We start from the raw sequence: 15,954 nt of genomic DNA, 5'->3' as shown, positions 1-15,954 counted from the left end.
ACATTCTTGATCACATTCACATGCCACTAGTGCTTCAGCGGTGGTTTTATACAAGACAAAAACACATTTGCGTGGACTCTAACTGAAGACCACATCATATCAAGCAAGTTCAGTATGCTGTAGGAAATCCACAGACCTCCATCATCATTTGCTAGAAGCTACTCCCTCCATTCCAAAATAAATGACTCAACTTTATACTAACCAAAGTTAATACAAAGTTGAGTCATCTATTTTGGAACGGAGGGAGTACTGTATAAACCGGTCGTGACAGGCTCGTGCTCAGCCACATATGAGGAAAATAGAGGTGAATTCTTTTTCTTTCTTTTTTCGCGGGGAGAGGCGAATTCAACCCAGGAAAAAAGAACCAATTTTCCACCAGGAAGTGGCAGGCATGCAGACAAATCGGTCGCTATCGAAATCCACAAGTGGCAGCGACGGGTCACTCCAATAACCCAGTCAAAAAAGGCAAGAGAAATCCACTACTAGCACAGATGTTCTAGCTACAAGAATGACCTTGTTGTGAGCAGAACTCCCCCCGCAAAGAAATCATGCCTCGAGTTAAACGATCTTATATTTCTTTACAGAGGGAGTATCAAATATAATAAGTAACGCAGAAATAATGCCCTTTGTTGAACTTATCCTCCACTCGTTTACAAGGCCCAGGAAAGAAGATATGAAGCAGATTCAGAACTGTATAATAATACACTTCTAAACTGCCTCGAGTTACAGCGCTTACTAGGTCATATCTGGTGTGGTCTGATTCTTTGAACATACAGCTGCCCAAAGGTAAAAGAAATAGGAGTAGAAAAGGATGACTAGTTTAGCACAAGACATCGATTAATTTAACCACACTCTGGAAGAGGTCTGGAGCGACCATAGTGGAGGATGAGATCATCGCCGCTTGTATAAGCAAGGTTTCAACTGGGGCCATTCAATGTTTTTCGCCACCTTGCTCTTTTCCTGTGGAGACAAGTCAAACCGCAACATCAGTTCAGTGTTAAAATGTATTTTGACTATGTCAACGATCCCTCTGTAAACTAATATAAAAGCGTTTAGAATACTAAAATAGTGATCTAAATGCTCTTATATTAGTTTACAGAGGGAGTAATTGTTAATTGTCACTCAGGCGAAGGTAGGAAACAGGGTGACCAACCTTTTTCCTGAAATAAAACAGGACAAACATTTTGTTCTTCTCATCCTGCAGAAAGGAACCAATTAGCAACTGAGAAGTACCGGAGTAATCTTCTCTTTTCATATAATTTATGTATGGTCATGTCATTATGTCAATAAAACAAACTATATATGTACATCACTACACCGGTATGTCAAAAGGATCCAAAGTCCAACCAAAAACGAGAACCCGTCATGTGGACTTTCAAACATGGAACACAGAAAAAGATGCATCAATGGGAACTTTCAAACCCATAACCTCATACTAGATCCACTCAGCTCAAAGAACAGATTAGTTTCTGAAGCATGTCCTAAGGGTGCATAATTAAAGTTGTGACATCCATATCTCTTATTGTGCATTATTTAGTCAATGCACTAAGCAACATTGCCACTCCAAATACTACAGCTTGTGTACCCTAATATACAGAAAACCAGAATTCAGTATGAGCACGTGATAATTCAGTTTTCAAGGATATGCAAGCCTTTGGAAAGATCTTTCACTCCAGTTATTTCAGCATGATAAGAAACTAGGTTGGTCTATGTTCTTTAAAGTTTTAAACACAAACAGCACACATGCGATAATTTGGTCTTTTTGATATCAAGTTAAATTTCAACACAAATCTGTACCAATATAAAATATCCAAAGGGGCAGATCCAACAGATCTCGGCCATCCATTCATGTTAGTCCAACAGTTTTTATTGTCCTAATTGTGAGCGACTAAATACGTTTAACGCTAAACAATTCTTTCTCTTCCTGATGATTCCCTTCCTTTGGCACGAAAGGAAAGGAACTGCTCACGTCAAAAAAGAAAGGAAAGGAACTGTCGGACCGTCACTCCGTCCCCAATCGCCTCGAGACGCCGCACCTTCATGATGCCGCCCCCATCGCCTCGAGCCGCCACACCTTGAAGGACGCCGCCCCTCACATCTCCGTGTCACCCCATCGCCTCGCCTCGGCCGTTGGCGGCGATGCCGCCGCCCTACACCGCCTGGCTGGCTGTCGGGGACGGCCCCTCCTCCTACACCCCCTGGCCGGCCGGCGGGGACGGCGCATCCTATTACAGCCGGTCGTCAGGAAGCCGCCCCCTACACCGCCTCCGGCCGTCGGGGACGCCTCATGTTCCTCGGTGTTACTCGCCGTCCATCCGCGCGGCGCAGCGGACAAAACGTCCTCGACATCCTCCAACTGGATCCTTTGATCTCCTTGGCACGGAGAATGGCGAGCAAGAGCGGCAGCGGTGGTCTCCTTGTTCGGCTCTCACTCTATCTGTCATGCTCGGTGCCCTTCCATGGTTGACATCGGGCACATGCCGGCCGACGCCGTCCCCACGGGTTCTCAGCCTTCCACATGCTGCATCTGCCCCGCTGGGAACCAATGCAGGCTCAAGCGACAACCATGGCCAGTGGATCTCTCATTGCATGAAGTTTGCGCACTTACATGCCTTTGCCACGCGCCAGCCGCCACTAACCACCCCCCCCCCCCCCCCCCTTCCATGTGCTATCATGTTGATCTGATGTATTTTTCTGTTCGGTTGTGTGATCTGAATCTGATCAGACTCGCGTTTTCAGCTAATTAGCAATTAAAAAGGTGTAGACCATCTACCTGTGCATTTGTTCTCACAAAGATGAAGGGAACTGCAGAGTATTGTCCATATGGAAAAACCAAGTCAATGTGATTAATCAAGTACATTCACAAGCAGTCCGGTATAAAACCAAGTCAATGTGATTAATCAAGTACATTCACAAGAAGTCCGGTATAAAACTGATCTTCCTATAATCCTATTATCATGTAGATACTTATTATCTCATTTTGCCTTACTGTAAAGATGTATACTGATGATCTTTTAGGTGTTGTTACTTATATGAAAAGGCACAAAAGTAGCGCAGATAGTAGTACTGCAAATCTTGAAGTTGTTGCTATGCTGAAGCTAATATTCTGAACCTGAGGTGACAAGATGTAGGATCTTTGCTGGTTGCAACCAGCCCCATTTTTTTAATTTTTTTTAAGTTACCAGCCCCATTTGAGAGGTCCAATCATATTGGTGAAGGAAAATTGATAGCTCATTGCTCAGGTCTCATGCTTTTTAGAAGATTGTCAGCGATGTGAGTCCAATAAATTCAGAGATGGCATATTTATCGTATGTAACTTATGGTAATCTGGAAAAGAAATACATCGTGACAACTAGCCATTGGTAAGTCTCTGTGCTCTGTTTTTTTCCTTCTACTAGGCATCAAGGTCAGTAAAATTTCTTCATGCTTCTCCATTCATACTAGAGTTACTAAAAGATTAAGTTGACATTATTTCTTTCACTTTTGTGTATAATCCCTTATAAACACAATAGTGGGTCGGATGATTGATTTCACTGGAATTTGCGCGTACTGAAGTCATGGCTGATGCAAAGTTAATTTACAGTTTTCTTTTGTTGCTATTAAATACTTCAGAAGTCTGTCTTATGTGTAATTGATTGAATGGGTTTTCTTTTGTGGTTTCATATGATGAGTTTGTCAAGATCAGGATTAGGTATAGGCATGCGGTATTAGGTATCACCTGCTATTAAATAAACATTCATGGATCAAATGTAGTGATATTAATTCATTTCTTAATACTTCATCAATTTGGCAAATGTCAGAGATTATATACTCCCTCTGTTACGTAATATAAGAGCATTTAGATCACTACTTTATTTAGATCACTACTTTTGTGATCTAAATGCTCTTATATCACTTTACAGAGGGAGTCTACAAAAGAGCACCAATGACACATGTCATGTGAATGACCAGAGTGGGCAACCATGCATGACACATTTTGTGAAAAGAAGATTGAACAAACATGGCACATGTTGTCAAGAAAATTTTATAGATGGATAGGACATTTTTTCATGGATTTTTTCTTGGATTACAAAATGGAAGAAATTAATCTTGGAGATACATGGGGTGGAGAACGACATGAGTAAATTATTAGAGATGTGTTCTCCGAAGGACAAATGGCATCTTGATGCAAGATGGGAGGCTTAGAATTATTTCTAAGAAGATTACATGTGTGTTGCACGTGCAACTTACTAGTTTCATAAACACAAGAAATTCATGGGTAGTATTTAAGTTACCATTTCATCATAAAACCTGCCAATCGTTTGAGGGGTATAATTTAGCCGGTATTGAAAGTTTGAGGTTGTCTCCTAACCGGTTCTGGAGTTCAGGGTTGTAAATTAAACTACCCCTAGACTTCAAGGTTGAAAAATGCACTTCGCTCTTTAGACTTTAGAGTTTCGAATAATTTCAATAAAGGTAGCTGGCTGGTCAAAGGATCTGGTTATAATTTCCTTACCTGTTGTTGTGCTTTGTACTGCAGGTGAAACTTCAATATAGTCCAGGGACTTTTTCGGGAAGAAAAAAAAAACTAGCTGGGTACACGAAGAAGCTAGGAGGTAGCCGAGCACTGTATCATGTGAAAATCTTTCTAGGAAATCTTTGAAATGGTAAATACAAACCTTCGAAACAAGGGAAAAGCCAAGCTGGCTGATGGCTTCGGAGAACTTATCAGGATCAGCACCTCCGGTGTTCGGGTCTAGCCTACTCCTCACTTCCGCAATAAGAAGCCAACCACTGCTTAAACAAATGTGTAAAAGGACAGACCCAGTGCTTAAACAAATGTGTAAACACTCAAAAGTGAGCCAAAGACCATTCGTTGTAAAAATGTAGCAGCTAATCATTAAGCAAACCTTGGCTTGAGGACTCTGTTAGCTTCCTGTAGATAACTCGGAAAGTTGGTTCCCATCAAAGAAAGACAGAATATCGCCACATCTACAGAGGATGGCTCCAATGGGGTCTGTGCATAAATGACTACACATTTAATTGAAGTAACAAGTCGGGTACCAAAAAAGACATTTCCATGTTTATATTAAACGCTTGGTTCTAAACACACTGAGGACTAGTATTTTTTTTTTCAAAGGGAGGACTGCATAAGATTGTAAATCCAAAAGGAAAAAAAATGTCACAGGAATATACGTGATAAAGTCTAATCAGGAGAACAGCAAAAAACCATAGTGAATGGTATTGCTGATGATTTAGTTTACCAACATCTCAATTTAAGTGAGTAAATGATTCCTAAAGGATGATGTCGTGAAATACTAAGGAGGAGATGAACCTATTGTTGTCAACTAATACACCTCCAGTATAAACTACATTGGTTCCACTTTAAATTTAAACAACGCACCAATGTATTGAATATTGGTGATAGCAGCTTCTGTTTCAAAAACAAGAATACCATACTAATATCAGGAAATTTTTGTGTTGAAAGATCCATCATGAAAAAAAACTTTTACGAAACCCCATTCCCCTAACGGGGAAACTGCATTCGATTGTGAGTCGTACATGCTGGTTACTACTTGTGGAGTACAAAGATTGAAATGAAGGAGAACCATTCCACATATGTAGCATGATCTAACATTAGAATTAGCAGCTTGCAATTGAGAGACAGACCACAGATTGCATCACCAAGAACTGCAAAGAGTGATGCACAGAAATAATTCACAAAAAGTGAGCACTCCAGTTCACGAAGCACCAATACTATCTCATCAGCTTTACTTAGGTACAACTCCTCTCCAAATGTACAGTCTCAGCCACGGCACACCTCATTTCAAAGAAACAACTGAAGCGCACCCAGAACAAAAAAAGGAGAAGGATACAACTACAATAACCACCATGTTACCGAAGAGAAGTGAGGGGGCAAGCTAAAAGAGAAAGCCCCCCTTCTGTGGCCAATGGCTACCAAGGTCGTCAGATGGAGGGTGGGGGTATTAACAGGGTCAGGGAAAGATGGCTTGAGAGGCCGGGAGATTGCAGCACGAGGATTCCACCATGTAAAACATGAAATGATACCAAATAAAATGTGCAACTGCAAGTGGCTATGAAACTAATATAGCCAAAAATGCTAAGCTCTAGCAGAGGAATATTGTCAGTGTTCATCATATTGTAATAAAGTCATTCTGCCATATTCCGCAGTGTTTTTTCATGCTTATCAATAGTCATGAAGAAGATCATGATTTGGAATCCGAGGAGCTAATTGGGAATAACTGCTAACGCGTTTCTGCAGCTAAAATGAAAGTTAACAAGAAAGAGCAGATCCTAAACCACCGAAAACATAAAGCTAACAATGTAAAACACCACAAAAATAAATGTGGCTAGTGCTTACATGAGCCATATCACAAGCAATCACTGAAGGGTCATCTGAAACAAGATCGATGGAGAAGACCTTGTTCTTCACGTTTTTAGCAACTGCTGCATTGCCTGCAGGATGTGAATGGTAATAGCATGCTTGTGCAGGGAAATAACGAGAGGTAAATTGCAAGAGAGTGCAAAATTCAAGAAAGTAACTTCTTAGCATTCTTACCACATCCAAAATCAGCAACGGTCCATGATTTGTTATGACTCTTCAACCACTTGATTATCACATTAACTGGCTGCTCTGGCCAATGTGACATCTGCTCTTGATATCCTGCATGATACTAAAAGAGAACAGAGTGAAATTTCAACCACGTATCAGGTGAATATGGTGTTGCTTTCTCAGGATCAATTATCCTGACTTCACATATGCAAGAAGCTTTCTGCATATCAATCACTAAAAGACATTTATTTCAGATAGAATGTGCAAACAAGAAACTATATATTCAAAAGAAAGAAATAGCAAACCGTGTAGAAGCTCATACATGGTTTCAGATAGAATGTGCAAACAAGATGGAAGCACAAGACCCCTCAAAAAGAAAAGATTGAATCACAGAGAAATCAAACAATGAGCACTAAATTTATGGTTTCAGGATGTCACATATGCAAAAACTCACCCTGCTCAGATACTCCGATGCTTTACCACTACAGCAGACATACTTATATTGATTAGAGCTGACATACTTATCTTGATACCGACTCCATGTCAATGCTATAAACTAATGTGCTACAAAGAAGAATAGTATATGCTAGCAGATAAAAATATTAATATGGTAGAAGAAATAAGTACATAACATACCACGTCAAAAAGCTCAGGCTCGTTTTTAAAGTAGTCAAATGCATCCTGGCCACTGGAAAATATAAGAACAAATGAGAAGAAGTGTAAATCATGCAAAAGTTGGTGCTCTGGTTTCTATGGAGGTTCCAGTATTTCCAACTCCCAAGATTAAAGGCATACACACCCCTAGGTTAATGAGATGGCAATCATTCAGGCTACCAGTTGATATGAGGGATAATTGGCAGTGCCAGGTCAGACAAGGCATGAAGAATATTCTCGGGTGTTAAGGTTAACAATTGTTGTATACATTTTTTTATCACCTTTCATGATCAATATTTAGCAAATATCTGTACCATATCCGATCTAGTTAATCACAACTCACAACACCATGTGTTTCACAATATGAAACTGAAGTATTATCATGTTCTTATGATTAATTATTAGCCAAAACTATACTGTGCAGTAAGAAAATGTTAAGAGTCCTGGTCTACCAAGTACCAACACATCAACTTATACAAAAAGAAGTGTTCTGTGGAATGAATGTGAACCTGCAAGTGTACAGTTTCTCGTTTAACATTCTGAAATGACCTCCAGATAACCTTGCACGCATCTACAAATAGACGTCACCAGACAAAAAAACATCAAATTAACTCATGAGAAAAGGTCAGAGAAATAAAAAGAAGGTATAACCAACACAATCATATACAGATACCAATTTCTTTTCTTTTTTTCCCTTGAGAAAAAGGGCTGCCATCAATTTATATCATTAACAGATATAATAGATGTTGGATACAGCAAAACAAAACTAGCGCTCATGGTTACCGGAGCTTAATCCAGTTCATGATGGGTTTAGGAGGCTGAAGAAGCACTTAGAATGACCAAAATGACTAAGAAAGGAAACAAAGATCTACCAACAGTCCAATACACAGTTAATGTTTGAGCTAAACACCCGCACCCAAGTGACACTGTCCCGCACTCTAGGCCCTTGGCAGATCAGTGAAATCTAGTCCTTAAGACCTTCACAATTTCTTCACCAGCTTCGTTATCCTTGGCGTTGTTGCAGCAACGGCCTCCCATCCTCATGTCTCCTGGCACACCTCACTTGCTACTGCCAATCATCTTTAACAACTCCAGCTATCCAAACCGCACATAAATTGTGGGATTTGTTAGAAAAAAGACCTAAGAGCAAATGTGCATTTTGTGTGATGGAGACGTATATTAAATTCAGCCAAGCATTAAAGCATGTGAGTATCTCTAGGTTAGGCGTTGACATTATCAACATTAGGACACACCCCTGCTGGTACTACTGGAAATCCAGAACAATGATCACGTCATCAAATATGACCTCCCGATGCTGGGTTTAAGTGCATGTGCATACACAAAAGTTCCTGAATGTTTCGTACTAGAGATAGAGAACATGCTAAAATATGTGTAATACACCGTTTGTGCACGGGCAAAAGAAAGACTGTACTCAGTTCGTAATACAAGTATACTTCTTATACTAGTGAGTGGTACATGCTACACATGTGACGGTTAGTTAGTACTAAAGTGTGTTCCTAGAGTAGTTACTATACTACAATATTTTTCTACTCATCCTATATAAAAAAAATTATCCATCCCCATATAAATTAATCTTACACTTCATCTGAAATTTACACACTTGTTTCTTTGCCATACACTGCATGTGCATATCAGCTTTAAATCGGTTACACATGCATACATATTTAGTTGGATAGTACTCCCTCCGTCCCAAAATAAGTGTCGCTGATTTAGTAAAAAGTTAGTACACTTATTTTGGGACGGAGGGAGTACATAATTACTAGTACGCAGGTACATGCACAGCACGTTCAAAGTTTGCATTCTTATAATTAGTACTTGCACTACAGCCAGCTTAAAAACAAACTCAACCGGAACTTCAACTCAATTCAAAAAATAAATAAATCTCAAAGGTGCAAGCATTATTAGTTTAACTTCTTGTGTAGCCCTACCTTTCAATACATGCAGTTCTAAGCAACTCGCTCGAAACTTCACCTCCTAGTTATCTCAATGGCGCTTGATTGGTGCACATGTTGCATGCAGAGCACACACTGCCACGCTCACGGCCCAGCTGCCAGCACGTGTGCCATGGACGGAGCAGCTGCCCAGGCCAGGTACACGTACACACACAGATGAATGACAGCCACAAGCAGCTCAACTTTTACAGTATGTAGCAGGTACTGTCGCTGTGAATCCCAGCATTTTCAACCATCCGATGGACTTAATCAACGGTTAGCATTGCTTCTTGGTCTTATGATTCAAAAGTTCAAAACTGATACACTATATAGTAGCATAGATATAGTTTTTGCATATGCAATTAATTTTAAGTAGACTTTTATTCTACTTCTCTACAAAGTGCACTAGATATAGACAATGCCTTTAGTTGTCTACGTCTTTCGACAGTGACCAAGCATGGCATATGGGCAGGTGGGAAGTCGCACAAAGAGAGGGCAAACATGTTGGTCTCCTCATGCTGGTTTGTAAAAGATTCTAGAGATGCAACATGGCATGATCCAACCGAACTGAGAAATAGATCCAACAGCCAAGGATGATGGGATTCACCACTTCTCCATCATTGGATAAGAGTAAATCAACGGCTGATATTTGAAGCTATTAGTACACTATATTAAGGATTTGTAGGAGATTCTAGAGATGCAACGTAGCACGATCCAACCAAACTGAGAAATAAATCCAGCGGCCAAGGACGATGGGATTTGCCACTTCTCCATTGGATAAAAATAAATCAACGGATAATACTTTGAAGTTATTGGTACACTATATAGTGGTATAGATATAGATATACTTTTTTGCAAAGTGGCACGTATGATCATAATTCCCGTAATTTTTTTATCATAATTGTGTACAGTTGTTTTAATGAAATGAAATGAATTATCGTGCATTCTAGCAGTATGCTCTAATATTTTCATCTTCAGGGATTTTAATCATATGAGTAAGTATTCAAAAGTCAAAAATCCCATGCGGTGCATACATACAGATGTAGCAAATCATCTCATCGAACACACCAGTTTGCAAAGGAAACGAATACCAAGCTACCAACACTCCTCGTTCTAGTATTCTACCCATGCAGCTCTAGGAGCCTCTACCCCTACAAAGGAATTACCTTTTCGAGTAGGCTCGCAGGCTTGCGCCCCTTGGGTATTGCGGCGGCCTCGCCGGCCTTGCGACGCCGCTTCTCCAGGGGGGAGGCCGCATCCACTGGAGGGGCAGGCGGAGGTGCCTGTTGTGAGCAAGAAGAATCCTTCTGCCGTTTCCCGACTCCTCCTCTACGCCGCCTCTTGCGGCCGTCGACGGTCGACTCTTGCTGAGGTTCCATCTAGGAGGGGAGGCCGGCGGCCGGAGTCGCAGCGGCGGCGTGACCTTTTCAGGGTTTGGGGGGAATTCGTGCGGCTGTTCTGTTGCAAACTTGCAACCCAGTTACACGGAAGCGGGCCAGCGATACATACGCCTGTCGTCGCCGAGGCTAAGATAGCACGGCCCAAAGTGCATGATATTAGCCCATGCCCTTGTACCCCTGGGTAAAGGTTATACTTGACCCCTCAAAAAAAGTTATACTTTAAGCTCTTCACAAAAAAATTATACTCAATCCTAAAAAAAAGCCCCTCCAAAAAATTATACTCTCTATGAAAGAATTTTGTAATTTTCTTTACACATTTATACATTATTAAGAGAAATTTATAAATATTTTTAGCCTGTTAGATATATTTTTGACATACTAATAGCCGTACAAAGCATTACACGGATGTTCAAAATTGTATATACAATCATGCGCATTTTATGTTCTAAAAATATTTAATATTTTAATAAACATCAAGTATCCCATATTATTATATACTTAAGAGAGTGATTCTCGCTAACTTATTTATCTCAACATGCAAGTATGTCATATCATCAACAGATTGACCCCAACCAGGAAGCAGCTAGAGCAAAGACCAGTTTCAGGGGCTACTGATGGTGTTACGACCCAGTGGTGCCACACCTTAACGCAAAACGATTTGACTACGCTTCTCAGTCGGTGTGTCTCTATTGAAGTGGCGGCGGTCAATCCGATCTTGTGGGTCCGGCCGCATGTATTATGCACCTAAGTATTTTGGGATTATTTGGTTTTCGTAAGGTGACTTGTACACCTAGACGAAGGGAGTAGTAACAGATGTATAGTGTCATGCAAAGCTTTATTTATTAGATTATAGACTCATTTTGTGTTGGCATATATGATGTTATTCATCCAATGAGTAATTAGCCAAGTTACTCAATTTACCTTTCTCATCATTAACTCATTGGCACATAGGCAAATTTGCTGAGTCGGACCCGATGTTACTCTTGAAGTTACTCCCACTGTGACCGGTTAAGTGTAGTGTTGCATGACACCATACATACATTACTCCTCACTATATAGTACTAGCTCCGTCCTGATTTATTAGTTCCTCTTGATGTTTGGGTAAAAGTTTGACTACATACTTGACTAGCAAAATGTTATGCATGACACCAAATATTATATGAATTCATATTTGAATGTAGTTTCCAATATATTACTTTTGTTATATATAACTTATTTTAGTTAAAATCATGAAGAAAAAATCCAAAATACAAGAGAGATTAGTAAACCAACATGCCTGATAAACTCAGATGGAGGGAGTACGAACCACTCGATTGAATGCTCTCCAGCCGACTAAAGTAATGCCACGCGTCCAGTCGTCATCGACCCACAGGATCGGCGGGATCGAGGAGGCAAGAGGTTCTGTCGTGCGGACGAAGAAGATGGCAGTATTTCTCTACTACCTAAAAGAAATGTAAGGTTCCCTCTCCCCTCTTACGTTTCGTCCAACCTCCTGTGGTCGTACGTCGTCAGCAATTTTGCAGAAAAGCCCCTGAAGTTTTAAGTAATCAACCCGCAATCCTCAACATAAGTCAGCCCGAATCGGTTTGGAGAGAGTCTCTATCTCTACTACCTAAAAGAAATGTAAGGTTCCCTCTCCCCTCTTACGTTTCGTCCAACCTCCTGTGGTCGTACGTCGTCAGCAATTTTGCAGAAAAGCCCCTTTAAGTAATCAACCCGCAATCCTCAACATAAGTCAGCCCGAATAGGTTTGGAGAGAGAAAGGAAAAAAATAGCCCAACCACCGCACGGCCTGCCTCCTCGATCCCATCTCGACCTCCAGCCCCACCCCGCCTTGTCCTCCGCTGCCGCTCGCCGCCCACCCCCGCAGCCGCCACCTCCTGCCCCGCCCCGCGCCGCCGGTCGCGCTCGCAGCCGCCCCGCTCGGCGCACCCACCTCGCTCGAGGTTGGGCGAGCGCGGAAGTAGAGTTCGGGACGGTGGATCGGAATCCATCGACCGATTCTCTCTTTCTCTCCTCTCCCTTGGATTCCTGTAGGCGGTGGATCAATCTTGCCTTCGTGGTGGCGGCAGAACGAGCGCCGTGAGATCAGGTGGACCTGCTTCTGGTAATCTCAGTTTTGTTAGTAGCAAGTGGTCAATTTAGTATTCATTGGCAACAAAAAGAAGTGAATGATATCATGCCATAATTTAGTGTTGCTTCTCGGTCCTGGATAGATGATGTATTGTATTTCTGCATAAGCTAGGAAATCTACAAATTGATTATCTGTAAACTATTTGTCCATACTTCTCCAAGATCTGAACATATACCATCTTTGCTGATCGATTTTATTACTAAGTAGCAGATTCCTCCTGGTGCTTGGGACGTTTTCGGCTAGATTGATTTACTAGCTACGTCCAAGCAGGCCACTGGATTGATTTCATGAGGCTTACTAGCTACGTCCCAATCAAGATAGCTAGACTTACTAACTACGTCCCAAGCAGGCCAATCCAATATGTTGATCAATTTGATTGTTCTGGCTGGAGGTCAGGAGGTCAGAAGGTGCGTCCTTCACACTAAATCGTACCCGAAGTTCTACAATTAGGTATGATTACAACTAGGAAGCTACCCTTCCTGGATAACTATTTTAGTACCTGTTTTTATTTACTGATGAGAACTAAATAAATTGGCTACTGTCATGTTTCTTCCTTAAAAAAAAGATTCTGGTAGATGTGCTTGACAATAATAATGGTAATACCTAAAGGAGTTCTCTTGCTCCAAGTTAGCGCCTATATATTCTTAGCTACCATGTACTTGGGTTACTGGTTTGTGTTAAGGATTCCGCTACCGTTGCCAAGGTATCTACAGAATTTTGTTATAGTACTAGCTGAACAGAAAAAGAGATGGCCGCCAAACCTCAAAAAATATCAATCGGCTATTAATTTACTAGACTCTATTTCAGTCTAATTAGTGGAGACTTAGAGAGTGGAAAAAATGTTTAAAAAACCTAATATAAAAATATGAAATATTTAGTTATTCTCTATATACGAGAAAGCAATAAAGAACTTTGTGTTAGGCAGTGCACTGCGGGAGCGTGTACTGCGACTATTTCTGCACTGCCGAGGAAGGCTTGATCTTTCCCACAGGTCCACCTTCTTTACCTTTCTGTTCTTTGAACTGGATAAGTTCTGATATTCTAACATTGATGGAAAATCATTATCTTCTGTAAAGCCACATTTCATTTTATGATTTTTAGCAGAAGCTCGCTTCGAGGTCTTGGTGTGGGGCTGCTGGGGAAGGGAATGTCCTTCTACTTAGTGAAAGTCGTTGTTGGTGAGGCTGATTTTACCTTCTTTCTAAGTGTTCTATTTTATTAGTGCAATTGGTTCGAGTTAAACTAATATCCATCGTACAAATATTTGTGGGACATATTCAGGTAAATTTACCATGTTCTGTTTTCATTACCCAGCGCTAAAATGTAGATGTTATGATGACCAATGACCATAAACTTTTCTCAAGAAATCTGGAAAGAAGCGAGGATTCTCAAGTAAGATAAGTCTGCTTACAAAAATTTGCCTACTGGAAAGTAGATAAGAGACTCATGAAGTAAGAATACATGCCTACATATTATACATAGCAGGCTTCTGACTTCTCTGATTCTGCAAGCCTTGAGGCTGTGAAACATCTATGCTAGGTCGCCACACTTCTGCCACCTTCATTTGATGAGGTACATTCAGATTCGGTTTGTTTATTACTTTATGGATGCTTCTCTTCTCATTACAGTGCTGGGCAATTTGATGAGAAATTATCTTCTCTTTGATGGTCCAGGTTCAGCGCTCACTACTATGAAAGAAGAAGGCATATATTTTCCTTGTGGAATTTCCAGTAGAATGACAGTGAGAACGAGTAAAAATCTACAACAGGTAATACATTATTCTGAAGCTACATGAAAAGCAAAGTAAGCACATGGATCTCTCATTTGAGAGTGGGGGTTAAACTTCCCTGGACTTCTCCCTTAATTCTTACTGCAGTCTTTTTATTCACATTTCCTATTGTGTAGTTGGTGACAATGATGAATTGTTATCCACTTGAGAAAATAAAGATTAAATCGATGATGCTCTCAAAAGTAAAATGACTTTCTGTGCTGGATAGAGACATTGTGAGCATCAATATAGAACTTATAAACCTTTTTCCTTGTTTGTTATAATGATATTTTCATTTTCCTGTGTATATTAAACTTGAGAATATTATTCTGCATTACTTCAACCGTTACTTTTTATGTGTTTGCAGTATGACTGTATGGTTCTCACTCAAAGTAGAGGCCCAACAAACTTTTTTGAAGTAGGAGTCGAAAACTACAAATCCATCTATTCCTAGAATGGAGCTGGTTGGAGTTGAGCCTACAATTGAGCGGGTAGTTCGGTGGCACCGACATCCAGCTGAAAGTTTTATAGGAGGGTTAGTAAAGCAAATTTGTTCATGAGGAAATGTGCCAGCAAAACATTGAGTCAGAGTGCAAGACAAATGCTCTTAACAGTTTTTTTGGTCGTTTTTCTTTAATTACAATTCTTATTATTTTTAGTTGGCATTGATGTACAAAAGAAAATCCTGTGCCTTTTTTGTCCTCTCATTGACCATTGTATTTTTGAGTCATATCAGTCTATGTAAAAGAATTCAGTACCTTATGTTTTGTATATTTGGAAATGTCTAAAGGCGTGGTGTTATATAATAACTGTATGATATGCTTTGTATGCCTTTCCTGTAGCCTTAGTATGGTCATCGTTTTCTCTTTCATGTCCTTCATCTTAAATTAAAAAATATAAACCATTGCATTGTGCTAAAGTTTATCATTATTATTTAATTTATTTATAGGCAATATTTCTTCTAGAAAAAAAATGTAAATTTCGTGTAACAAGCTAAAATAGAATCTTCTTTGTTGCAATTGGGAACATGCCACATGACTACTGAGCTGGCATTATTTGCAAATTCTATTAGTTGACAATGTTGATGTGTATTTGACACCATTCATTTGAACCACCAAATAATAAAAGTTGTTTGATTGGTAAAATAATTTTCAGGTTTGTAACCACACGCTTATTTATTTTGTACGCTGTAACACATGGTCTTATGTGCTATAACATAATGTCAAACCACTAAAATGTATATGCCCCGTTGCAACGCACGGGCCTTGTGCTAGTTTCTTTTAACTTGATGAAGATGGCAGGACTAAAATATGTTAAAATTCGAAACCATTATCCATATCCAGCAGCTGACGCGTGGGTCGCAAGCGTGGAGCCCACGCGACAAGACGTGACACCGGACAGGCGTTAAATGCATTCTCACCCTCTACTACTACTTCGCAACTCTGACAGGTAATCCAAAGGAAACCCCTAGGCAGTTTTACACTCAGCCCCCT

At 40.4% G+C, this 15,954-nt stretch overlaps 1 protein-coding gene and 1 long non-coding RNA gene across 13 annotated transcripts; one reads left to right on the top strand and one right to left on the bottom strand.

Annotated features, from left to right (window-relative positions):
- Nucleotides 1-599: 599 nt before the first annotated feature.
- Nucleotides 600-10,656, bottom strand: LOC109764628 (ribosomal RNA-processing protein 8). Of its 2 annotated transcripts, XM_020323427.4 has the most exons (9): nucleotides 10,326-10,654; nucleotides 7,717-7,778; nucleotides 7,190-7,241; nucleotides 6,560-6,674; nucleotides 6,362-6,456; nucleotides 4,890-4,996; nucleotides 4,659-4,773; nucleotides 1,154-1,198; nucleotides 600-960 (listed from the first exon to the last, which is right to left on the bottom strand). In XM_020323427.4, the coding sequence occupies exons 1-9, from the start codon at nucleotides 10,536-10,538 to the stop codon at nucleotides 892-894; spliced, it is 873 nt and encodes a 290-aa protein (XP_020179016.1). In that variant the 5' UTR covers nucleotides 10,539-10,654; the 3' UTR covers nucleotides 600-891. The 2 variants fall into 2 exon arrangements, with proteins under 2 accessions (XP_020179016.1, XP_045085848.1); XM_045229913.2 differs by lacking the exons at nucleotides 4,659-4,773; nucleotides 4,890-4,996 and having other exon boundaries at nucleotides 10,326-10,656.
- Nucleotides 10,657-12,354: 1,698 nt separating this feature from the next.
- LOC109738982 (uncharacterized) lies at nucleotides 12,355-15,242 on the top strand. Of its 11 annotated transcripts, none has more exons than XR_012187786.1 (6): nucleotides 12,355-12,666; nucleotides 12,901-13,143; nucleotides 13,619-13,871; nucleotides 14,008-14,265; nucleotides 14,367-14,461; nucleotides 14,829-15,242. It is a non-coding gene; the product is annotated as an uncharacterized lncRNA (long non-coding RNA). The 11 variants fall into 11 exon arrangements; XR_012187785.1 differs by having other exon boundaries at nucleotides 12,356-12,651; nucleotides 12,904-13,143; XR_012187782.1 differs by having other exon boundaries at nucleotides 12,356-12,666; nucleotides 12,904-13,143.
- Nucleotides 15,243-15,954: the final 712 nt, after the last annotated feature.

The sequence above is a fragment of the Aegilops tauschii genome, chromosome 6 (assembly GCF_002575655.3).
Source record: "Aegilops tauschii subsp. strangulata cultivar AL8/78 chromosome 6, Aet v6.0, whole genome shotgun sequence".
Taxonomy (NCBI): Eukaryota; Viridiplantae; Streptophyta; class Magnoliopsida; order Poales; family Poaceae; genus Aegilops; species Aegilops tauschii.
The sequence above is the reverse complement of the archived record's forward strand: the minus strand, read 5'-3'. Positions and strand labels throughout refer to the sequence as shown.

Excerpts from the sequence above, each read along its gene's own strand:
- LOC109764628 (XM_020323427.4), bottom strand. The coding sequence starts at position 10,538 with ATGGAACCTCAGCAAGAGTCGACCGTCGACGGCCGCAAGAGGCGGCGT. Across the intron at positions 7,779-10,325 it reads CTGCGAGCCTACTCGAAAAG|ATGCGTGCAAGGTTATCTGG; the intron begins GTAATTCCTTTG and ends GTCTATTTGTAG. Across the intron at positions 7,242-7,716 it reads GAGAAACTGTACACTTGCAG|TGGCCAGGATGCATTTGACT; the intron begins GTTCACATTCAT and ends TATATTTTCCAG.